Source organism: Leopardus geoffroyi, chromosome B1, assembly GCF_018350155.1.
Source record: "Leopardus geoffroyi isolate Oge1 chromosome B1, O.geoffroyi_Oge1_pat1.0, whole genome shotgun sequence".
NCBI classification, from domain to species: domain Eukaryota; kingdom Metazoa; phylum Chordata; class Mammalia; order Carnivora; family Felidae; genus Leopardus; species Leopardus geoffroyi.
In genome coordinates, this window is record NC_059327.1 from 163,417,048 (window position 1) to 163,428,603 (window position 11,556).

Consider the following 11,556-nt stretch of genomic DNA (forward strand, 5'->3'; position numbering starts at 1 on the left):
CCCGGCCTCCGGGCCCGGGTGGGGCTGCGCTCGCCGCGCGTCCCCTCGAGCTTTGCCCGCCCGGAGCTCCGCTGCTCCCGGCGGCCAGAACGGAGGGGTAGAGCAGCCCTCGGCGGCCCAGGGGGCGGGCCGTCCAGCCCGTCCCGGGGCCACGCGAGGCATAGACGCCGCGCGGAGCCGCCGGGAGGCTTCCCCGCGGGCAGGCCCGGGCGCCCTAACCATCTTGCGCTTTGCTCCCCCAGGGCGCGGCTGCGGCCGCTTTGCGGAGGGTTCGGGGCCCGGCCCGCCTGCGGCTGTGGGAGCCCGACCTGGAGCCTGCGGAGTCGGTCTCCGACGTGTGCGGGGCTGCAGCGGCCTGACTTCCAGGCGCAGGTATGTCCCGGCCCTGGAGGGAAAAGCGAGGCGCTCGGCCCGGAGCACGTGGCCAATGGCGACCGGGGGTTCCCACGTGCTTGGTTCCAAGGCCCCCCAATTGGCTGCCCCTCCGGATAGAGGGCATGTAAGTTCCCGGCTCCCCCACCCCCTGCAGGACAACTGCTTCCGGTGGGTGTTCGGACTTGGCCCCAGAAACCACTGAAGTTCAGGGGGTGTTGTCGGGAGAGGAGAGCAGGGGTCGTAGAGAAGCCTGTAAAACCCCAGACGCGCCCTTTCCTGTGCCCTTTTAAGGTTGACGCAGTGCCTTAAGAGGCTAACACAGAAGGGTAAAGTAAGTCTCCATAAAACCCAGGGATGAGACTAAAACTCCTCTCTGGATCCTGTCTGGAGTCACAGCGGAACCAGAGGAAATTTTTCTTTCGGTTCAAGCACCCTTGTGATATTTTAACACATCTCAGAGCACAAATGGTGGATTCAAACTTAACCTTAACATTGATGGTACATTCAGTTCAAGTGTTGGTATTTGTCACTGAAGGCAGGAACAGCCTATGAGAATGAGACTGTAAATTGAGAACATCTGAAGACACTGGCTCACAAAGGTCATAAAGCCTCTGGAAGCCACACCTCACTGGGTAGAAACAACAGGTCCAGAATACTTGAAATTGACCCATTTTTGGTCACCCCAGGGCTGCTTCCATTCCTTGTTTGGGTGAGCATTATGGGCCCTTGAGCGAACAGTACTTAGACAGTTATGTAGAGAGAACTATTGGAGCATATCATCAACAGGTGAAAAACACATGATCTTCACTTACTAAATAGCCTTGCCATACCTTTCTACCAGGGGTTGGAGCATCCATCAAAGTTTTTAGAAGAAAATATGCATTATGACCTCACTGGGAAGAGGCCTTAGAAGGACTGCTAACACTGCCCTCGAAATAAAAATCTTCCTGGATTCACATGAGACACACCAAGCAAGATCCAGATCAACACCTACATGATAGTGAGAAGGCCATCCATACAAGTGACCTCAGGTTGAGGATTCCCAGGCTCCAGAAGCAGATGACACCATGAAGTAGGCAGCTTTGTTCAAGATCTTGAATCAAGAACGTTGTCTTCATTTATCTTCCCTTGAAGCCTCTCTCCCGGACTTGGGAAGTTCTCTGACCTAGAAATTAAAAACAAAAACAAACCTCTTTTATTTATAGAAAGATTGGGTGGAGCTTGCTTGTCTTAATCTTGTCTCCCTCTCTCCCTCCACTATGGGCTCCCTTTCAAACTGTGTCTTGCTTCAGCTAACTGTTCCTGCTTTTTTCAACAATTCTAGCACGATCCCAGTACCCACTCCCACCCCTCTTCCAAACCCTGGCCACCTTAGCTAATTTATCTGACTGCTGGTTATGTCAACACCTAGATAACGCACAAGAACCTGAATTAGTTTTTGTTCCTGCCCATGCAAGCGCCTGGTGGACCCATTCTGGACAGTGGATGCATAAAAGGGAATGGCATCCACAAACAAGAGGACACAATCACTCTACGTCCTCCTATGGTAGAGTACTTTGGCATTGGGAAACTTCTGCGGAAGCTCAAGGTCTATCATTAACTCAGGTGAGACTTTTGGAGGGAAATTTTTCTGTTTGCATTGAAAACAAAAATGGCACTGGACCCTTCCTAGGTGACGTACCAAAACAATACTGTAATCAAACAGTATGGTTTGATTCCACAGATGGCACCTTCAGACCTTCTATAGATGTTGCAAATGAGTCCAAGACTGATTATTATGATGCAAATGTTTGCCTAGTCACTGGACAATATTCCTGGTTTGCAGGCCACACGACTGGGACCTGGAACAGCTCACCTTTTCCCCTAGTCGGTCTGCCCAATACCCAAGACTACATATGGGTGGACCAAAATTCTGGAATGACCTGGTTAGGTAATGACACCTATCTCTATAGCTGCCAGAATCAAACCACAGGTCTTCTATACCAGATATTTCGCAACTTGTTTTGTTCTTATAGGCTGACAGAGGCACATGGTAAATGGAGATGTGCAGATGCCAACATAACTAATGACAAAGGTCATGGTGGACACCCGATGCCAGCCTGGTGGGTCACACGTTCCACTCTGACCTTGTCCGTGAACAACTCTGGTCTTTTTATCTTATGTGGTAATAAAGTATATAAGGAGTTCCCACCTAACTGGTCAGGGCGATGTGGACTCGGATACCTGGCACCTTCCGTCAGCCAGTATCCCGCTTTCAATGGGAGCCAAATTACAGATGTGGGCTCCTTAATACATAAAGTAGCACCACACAGACGTACCCAACGAGACGTCATAGACCATCCACCCGTGTATCACAACCCCAATTCGTTAAGGGCCCCTTTTTCAAGATTGGGAACTTCTGATCTAGAAGAAGCAATTCTAAACATTTCCAAAGCCACCGAACAGGGATTGGCTGCCACGGTGCAGACCTCGGAGGCGCGCCAGTCAAGAGTTAGCAGCTTACTCTCTGCACTCCAAAATCACCATCTGGATGTATCGGCTGCTCAACAAGGAAGAACGTGTACGATCGTTGGCACCCAGTGCTGCCTCTATGTAAACAAGTCAAAAGAAGTGAGGTTTCTTTTGAACAGTGTGAAGGAACGGATCGACAGTCGACGTCGAATGACGGAATTAGCCTTGAATTGGACTGACCTCGTCTCAGGAGTGAGAGACTGGTTCAGTGGACATTGGGGCCACATGTTTGGATTTGTTCCGCTCGGCTTCATCATTGTTCTCATCTGTGTTGCCGTTTGCAGATCTCTCACCTCCCGAGGTCCTGCCCAAGTGTCCTCTTCACAGCACTACACGGGGCTCCTTGCCTGTGGAACTTCATGTGAGGTTTCAAACAAGGAAACCAGGGGACCAGCCCAACCGGAAGGGCATAAAGACTCCTTTGCACTGACAGCATCTGAACAAACAGCAGCTGCAGAAAGAGGCCTACTTCAGACTGCTCTTTGATGAGTAAAGCAGGCCTTTCTGAGAATTCAGCTGTCCTAACCCTCTCTCCAGGGAGCCTTTTGTAAGGGAGGAGCCTGACTTGGTATCTGGGCATCCGAAGAATTGTGTAAATAAGTCCTAACTGCACCTTCCATACTTTCCACTGAAGCCTTAATACCCACTCCCCATCCCATTAAGCTGGTATATAAAACCTTATCCCTGGCTGTCCAGTGGCGGCCCTTTACATGCTTCCACATACATATATGATAAATGTTGCTCCTATCAATCTGTTAATTTGTAGGCCCTCAACCATTTGAACCTGTGTGTTTAATAACTGAAGACTTTCCCTTCAGGAGGAAGCTGTAAACCATTTAATAGCTGGGAGGATTTGATGTGCTCTCCTGGTTGCCCGTGTACGTTTAATCTCCAGTCTAAAGGGGAGGTTTGTCTGGGGTGAATGGTAGCCGTCTGATTTCCCATGGGCAGAGGCAGGGGCTAGGATTGTAGAGACGGGGCAGCATTTACTGTATTGAACGCGTCATCTGCCCAGTCCTGTGGTGAGGTCCTTACATTTTTCTATAGAATCCTCTCCAGTTTGTAGGTGAATAAACTCCAAGGGTAGATGACATGTTAAAGATTACATTATTACTAAAAACAAGAGCAAGGTGCACAACAGGGTATCTGGTGCACTGCCGTTCATAAAGCAGAGGAAATAAAGCATACATGTGTATACATGTAGATTTACTCAGTTTTGCAAATAGACCACTCAGAAAGGATAAGTCAGAAGCTAATGAAGGTGATTACGTATAAGAGGCATGGGCAGGGGCGCCTGGGTGGCTCAGTCGGTTAAGCGTCCGACTTCGGCTCAGGTCATGATCTCACAGTTTGTGGGTTCGAGCCCCACGTCGGGCTCTGTGCTGACAGCTCAGAGCCTGGAGCCTGCTTCAGATTCTGTGTCTCTCCATCTCTTCGGTCCCTCGCCTGCTCATGCTCTATGTCTCTCTGTCTCTCAATAATAAATAAACATTAAAAAAATTAAAAAAAAAAAAAAGAGGCATGGGCAGTGAGAGTCTCACCCCCTTTTTAAAAAGTTGAATATAAACAAACTGATGAACACTTTAGCAAATTGACAGCTTTTTCATAGACAGAAAATAATTCTTACAAGTTATGCAACATAAACCCAGTAATTCTGGGTACATCTTAGAAGTGGGTTTATTGTTCATAGTCGTGTTGTCAAAAGATTGAAGAAACAGCCTAGTCCAGTGAGACAGAGCGTAATAGCAGTTCCTTCCCTGTGTGTGTTAAGCAAAATGTGGCTGAACTGTTGGCATTGAAACGAGAGAAGCCACTGGAAGATAAGCATGCAGGGCTCAGCATCCGGTGTGGTATGTGGATCATAAGGCAGATGACGGATGCAGGGTGCTATGTTAGAGTGGCACAAGTGTTAAGCCGTCAAGGGGAAATATGGGGAAAAGAAATCTAGATTCATAGTAACCTCAATTTTCTTCTGTAAAATGGAATTTAACAGTAAGGGTGGGTAGGGCCAGTACTGCTTACGTACCTTTTTTGGCCATAAAAATGAGTCTGTTACTAATTTCATAATAGAAGGTTGATAGCCACTGGCCCTTGGATTCAGTGTTCATAGTGTTAAAGAGGTTTAAGACAAAGCTAGATTATTTGTTTGCTTGTGTGCCTGCTGTCTGCTCCCTGCCAGAATGTAAGCTTCACAAAGACAGGTGTATTTGTGGAATCACAGTGAAGAGGGTTGTGGTGAGATGAAAGAATGCATGCAAAGCCCTCACAGTTGACCATGGGCATTGCTTAACTAAATGTAAGATTGAGTTCACCTCTAGCCAATATGCGTCTCTGGCAGATTGGAACTTTTGCATTGACTTTTGTCAGGTGTAAATTTGAAAACTTTTGAATAAAGTTGATTATAAAAGTTGGAGTTCTTGTTCTGGCTTGCTTTGTTCCCTTCAAGTAGTCAGGTACATCCGAAACCTCATAGGTACATGCAAATGTATTTATTGAACGCTTATTCCACAATGCCAATGACTAAGTGAAAGGAGAGTGCGGTCACTGGCATGGTAGAAAATGTCTGTTGGAAAGATAGTCTTATCAAATAGCATGAATGGTTCTGAGATGTGTTAAGCCCCACATTATTGGGTTAGAAGATAGGCTTTCCTGCTTCCATATTTAAAGTTTGTAGGGGATGGACAGTCCTAGAAAATAGTTTCAAGTTTACTAATGATGGACCCAAAGACATTTTTGATATGTGAAACTTACAGGGAAAATATCCATTATTCAGCCGAACACAATACATTGGTTGGGAAAAGAGTTCATTATTTTTTTTTTATTTTTTTTTTTTTAACATTTATTTATTTTTGAGACAGAGAGAGAAAGAGCATGAACAGGGGAGGGTCAGAGGAAGAGAAGACACAGAACCTGAAACAGGCTCCAGGCTCTGAGCTGTCAGCACAGAGCCCGACACAGGGCTCGAACCTACAGACCGCGAGATCATGACCTGAGCCGAAGTCGGCCCCTTAACCGACTGAGCCACCCAGGCGCCCCAAGAGTTCATTATTTATTAGCCAACTCAAAAGGCTCACCGGATGTTTTAGCAATTCACTGAATTATTTATCAACATTTACTGAGACTCAAAGATGCCACAAATCAAGAGCCATTGTAATCAATTATTTTAGTATTAACACTAATCCTCCAAATGATTGTTACACTGGTGAATGATTTCAATGTCTTAAATCTACAAATAGGACTAAGGTGGCTCTCCAAAAGACCTTGCTCTTAAGTGTTTTGTTTGCAAATTGATACCATTTTAGAAGTTTTGGTAGCCTGAATTGAAAACATCAAAATTGAAGTATTGTGCAAATGCCCTGTTTCTTTTTAAAGTTGAACTGTCAAAATTGTAGCATTAACAGTAGATCATGCCACTGCAATTATCACTGTGGCCTTTACGTGGTGGTTTTCTACTTCTCTGTTTATTAGTTGAAATTCTACTGCCAGTAAGATTTATTTCAGTCATTTTTATCAGTATGGACTCTTGGATATATACATTGTTCTTTGGTTGTAATGCAGGACTGTCATTTTTACTATTGCTCAAATTGTCCCAGCTATGCCCTCTGAGAGCTCTTTCAAGTTGGCTCCCGCATCCTTTTGACATACTCCTGTCCTTTGTTTTGTTTTATGTTTCACACTTCCTTCCTGGAGCATCAAGATGCTCCAGCCTCACCTTACGGTTTTCCTGCCCAGCCTCAGGACCCATCATATTCCAAGGAACTATGGTTCCTTTTCCTATAATGTTCTTGAGAAACCAAAAGCAGGGTACGAGGTATGCTCATTGCCACTGCTATTAGGGTGCCCACCCTTGATGGACAAAGCTAGAAATCTGTGTCCATGAATCCATGTATATGCGTTGGTACCTATATTTCTATGTCTAGACATAGTAAAATAAATTAGTTCATACTGATTTCTTCAACTCCTCTGTGATGTGGAGAACAAAGGCAAAAGAAATATAGAAAAAATTAAACTTCCTTATAACTTGCAGCCCATTGACAAGTACTTGGGACAGGCAGAGTGACCTTCCTCAAGGAGCTAAGCTGCCTCGATGTTAATACTTTGCTGGAGGAAAAAGGCAACTTTAGCTTGACATTAGCCCAACCTCCAGGATCATGTAAAAAAAAAAAAAAAAAAATCCCTTTAGAAACTTCCTTTAACTCTATCCACCCCACCAAGATATATGTTAGCAATCATCCTCCATGTACATGTATATGTATATGGCCCACTGATACACATCTGAAGGGTCTCATGACTAAGGTTTTGCTACAGTAATAAATTATCTTTTCCCAACAACACCCAGCCCCTCAAGGTCCTGGAAACCTTGCTTCCAAATTCCTTAGAGACTTATGCTATCCCTAACCCCCTCCTAACTTAAAAGTGTATAATCAGCCACTCCTCACATCCCCAGTGCAGCTCTTCCTGTCCCCTTTAGGAAGACCAACTTTTTGCACCAAAGATGTCTCAAGAATTCTTTCTTGACCACTCACTCCTGAACCCCAGCTTTTCACATCAGTCTATTTTTTTTTTTCCGGAAACAATGAACTATTTTATCATATATGAACAGGTATATACACACACATACATATATATATCATAAATGAATAGGTATATAGATAACCTCTTTAAAAGTTGATCCATCATTGGGATCTAGATATTCTAAGTACAAAATGAAAGTGATCAAGAAAACCACTTAAATTACTTAAAGGAAATGAAGTCAGTTCCTCACTCAATTCTGTGTTACACAGATGGAAGACTGGGGAACAAATACTTTTTACTGTGATGATTACATTGTGACTTTATAGAAGATAAAGTATTTAAATGTAGCAGTCTTAACCAGCACTCCTGCAAAGGAATATTTCAGGAGGAACAGTTGCATTATTACCTTGCAACAATTTTGTAGAATGTAACTTTCAAACCAAGAGATCTGCAGAAATCAAAGATTAAGAGGATGTCCATTGAGTATTAGAAAAAATTATAGCACAAAGTAATAACAACTGTGGGAAAACATGTATAATAAAAATAATTGTTGGGGCACCTGGGTGGCTCAGTCAGTTGGGCAGCTGACCACAGCTCAGGTCATGATCTTGCGGTCTGTGAGTTCGAGCCCCGCGTCAGGCTCTGTCCTGAGTGCTCAGAGCCTGGAGCCTGCTCCCGATTCTGTGTCTCCCTCTCTCTCTGCCCCTTCCCTGCTTGCTCTCTGTCTCTCTCTCCCTCAAAAATAATAAACAATAAAAAAATAATAATAATAATTGTTAAGGAAAATGTGGATGATTTTCTCCATTTTCCAAAATTTCCAAATTTTTCCAAATATTATTATATTTTCAAAATAATCTATTTTTGAAGGAGATCCTTGTGGTGACATAATTCCGTGTCTTGCTTGTGACGGTGGTTACATGAATCTACACATGACAAAACACACAAAACCATGGAACACTGTCATGCATATACCAATGTTAATTTTCTTTTTTCTAAATTTTTTTTAATATTTATTTTTAAGAGAGTGAGCATGCGAGCCACAAGTGGGGGAGAGGCAGAGAGAAAGGGAGACACAGAACCTGAGGCAGGCTCCAGGCTCTGAGCTGTCAGCACAGAGTCTGACTTGGGGCTCCAACACACGAGCTGTGAGATCATGACCTGAGCAGAAGTCAGACACTCAACAGACCGAGCCACCCAGGCGCCCCCCAATGTTAATTTCCTGGTTTTGATATTATAGTTTTGCTACTGGGGGAATGTGGGTGAATATTTTTGCAACTTTCTGTGAATCTATAATTCAGAGTAAAAAGGTGGGCTTTTTTTTTTTCAGAGTAAACGTTTGAACGAGAATTTTAAAACGATCCTTTTGTCCTTTCGTAATCCTGTATGTTTTCTTCATCAAGTTCAGCAATTTCCTAATTATCTGCTTATTTACTCATCCATTCATTCAACAAACGGTAGTTGAGTATGTGCTAGCCATTGTTTTAGGTCCAGAACACACGGCAGTGAACAGAACAGAATTAAGGCTCACATTCGATCAAGAGAAGAAAAACAAACAAACAAATCACACTTCAAAAAAGTAAAAATAAAAACAGAGTGATGTGATTATGAGTAGTTGGCAGGCTACCTTATACCCAGCAGAGCAATTAAGTGAAATCTGCAACAAGCTAGTCTTTCAGTTATATCGGGATCTTTGCATACCTTTGCTGGGGATTCAGTTTCCTTACTATAAGATGGGAATGATAATAAAAATAAAATCCAGCTTCTCGCCAAATGCCGCCAGCACAGCATTTCATGGAGATTGGCCAGGTTGGCCTACGTCTCCCTTGGGCCTCACGCTGGGAAGCTGTTCATGATCGTAGATGTTATTGACCAGAACAGGGCTTTGGCTGATGGACCTTTGTGTCAGGGGAGGAGACAGGCTGTGCCTTTCAAGTGCATGCCACTCACTGACTCTGTCGTCAAGTTCCCTCACAGTGCCTGCCAGAAGTATGTCTGACAAGGCTGGCAGAAGGCAGATATCAAACAGGGGCAGCCACGAGATGGGCCAAGAAAATTGAAACCAGAGAAAGGAAAGCCAAGATGACAGATTCTGATCATTACAAAGTCATGAAGGCAAAGAAAATGAGGAACAGAATAACCAAGCTTGAAGTTAGGAAGCTACAAAAAGCAACTCTCCTGAAAGCTTCTCCCCAAAAAAGCAGTTGCTGCTAAGGGTGCGGCTTCAGCAGCTGCTGCAAGGGTGCCAGCAAAAAAGATGGCTGCTGTGGGCAAGAAGGTTCCAGCCTAGAATGTTCCTGCCCTGAACACTGCAGGCCAGAAGGCAGTGCCTCTAAAGGCTCTGAAGGGTCAGAAAGCACCTGTTCCGAAGGCATCTGGCAAGAAAGCATAAAAGCATAAGAGGCTATTATAAATAAGTAATAATAAATGCTGTTTTTGACAAATAATAAACTATCTCACTGGGTTTTTGTGAGATAGTATGAGCTTTGCAGACAAAGTGTCAGAAAATGCCTGACATATAGAAGAATAATTTATAAATGTTAGTTTCATTATTACTTTAAGCTGGGGTCTCAGATAAGGTTTTGTGGAGGAAGAAAAATTTAAGCTGAGGTCCAGAGGACAAAAAGGATCCAGCCTTATGGAGATGGGGGCCAGGAAGAGTATTCCAGGCAGAGGAAACAGCTGGTATAAAGGATTCAAGTGGGACAGTTCAGCCACTGAAACTAGGTAGGAGACGGTAGAGTGGTCATGTGCTGTGTCAGCCTGACTAGGGGTTGTGACTCTTATTTAAGTGCTTCAGAAAAGCAATGATCCTTTAAAAAGGATCACTCAGGGGGCACCTGGGTGGCCTAGTCAGTTGAGCACCCGACTTCAGCTCAGGTCATGATCTCAGGGTTTGTGAGTTCGAGCCCCGTGTCGGGCTCTCTGCTGTCGGCGCAGAGCCGGCTTTGGATCCTCTGTCTCCCTCTCTCTCTCCGCCTCTCCCCCACTGGTGCATGCCCTCTGTCTCAAAAATAAATAGACATTTAAAAAGTAACAAAATAAAAAAAATTAAAAGGATCACCCAGCCTGTCTTGCCGAGAAAGGAGGCAGCAGAGACACCAGCTGGAGGAAGGGTTATTTCAGAGGCCAAGGTAAGAGATTCTATAGCCAGGATTGTAGAAGTGGAGATAAAGAGAAGTGAGGGATTAACTTTGTGTCAAACTTGATTTTCAAACCTCCCGTTCTGCTATTGTGCTTTTCTTTTTCCATTTTATAGATATTTAAAGTTGTAATAGATATTCAGATATTCCAGCCCTTTCTGTTGAGTTCTTCAAAGCAGAGAGAAATGGACTTTTCTTCCACAGATGTGTTTCAAAAATTGTCTACTAAGAATTCTCCATAAATTTAAGCTTTTAGATTTAATTTCTTACCTATAGACTATTTGTTTTCAAATTTTGAATCAGTTATCAAAATATATTCATTAGTTTTCCTTACCTTTGTGATTTTGAAAAATCTTATACAACCAGGTTTTCTGTTTCTCTTTTAAATTGGAGCTGTGATGGGGCACCCGGGTGGCTCAGTCCATTAAGCGTCCGACTTCAGCTCAGGTCATGATCTCGTGGTCCATGGGTTCGAGCCCAGCGTCGGGCTCTGTGCTGAGCGCTCAGAGCCTTGAACCTGCTTCGGATTCTGGGTCTCCTTCTCTCTCTGCCCCTCTTCCATTTGCTCTCTCTCTCTCTCTCTCAAAAGTAAATAAACATTAAAAATAATATTACAAAAATAAGTAAGTAAATAAATAAATAAATAAACTTTAAAAAAGTTTAAATTGGAGTTGCATCTCTTTCTGGATTCTTTTTCACTGAAGCAGACTTCTGCTATACCACTGCTATTCTGAAATGGCTCCATAATAGGTTGTAAAAGCTGATAACAGCCCTCCGCTCCTCTGGGCATTCTTTTATATTCTAATCCACGTGAATTAAAAAATAAATTTTCGGGGCACCTGGATGGCTCAGTCGGTTAAGCGGCCAACTTTGGCTCAGGTCATGATCTGGCGGTCCGTGAGTTCGAGCCCCACATCAGGCTCTGTGCTGACAGCTCACAGCCTGGAACCTGTTTCAGATTCTGTGTCTCCCTCTCTCTGACCCTCCCCCATTCATGCTCTGTCTCTCTCTGTCT

General features: G+C 44.1%; 1 protein-coding gene, 1 non-coding gene and 1 pseudogene across 2 annotated transcripts; all 3 read left to right on the plus strand.

Annotated features, from left to right (window-relative positions):
- The first annotated feature begins 260 nt into the window (after positions 1-260).
- ERVMER34-1 (endogenous retrovirus group MER34 member 1, envelope) lies at positions 261-4,164 on the plus strand. Its single transcript, XM_045474079.1, has 2 exons — positions 261-372; positions 1,217-4,164. The coding sequence occupies exon 2, from the start codon at positions 1,861-1,863 to the stop codon at positions 3,370-3,372; it is 1,512 nt and encodes a 503-aa protein (XP_045330035.1). The 5' UTR covers positions 261-372; positions 1,217-1,860; the 3' UTR covers positions 3,373-4,164.
- Positions 654-773, plus strand: LOC123596636. Its single transcript, XR_006711792.1, has one exon. It is a non-coding gene; the product is annotated as a small nucleolar RNA SNORA26 (small nucleolar RNA).
- Positions 4,165-5,209: 1,045 nt separating the features above from the next.
- On the plus strand, positions 5,210-9,842 carry LOC123596468 (annotated as a pseudogene).
- The last annotated feature ends 1,714 nt before the right edge of the window (positions 9,843-11,556 follow it).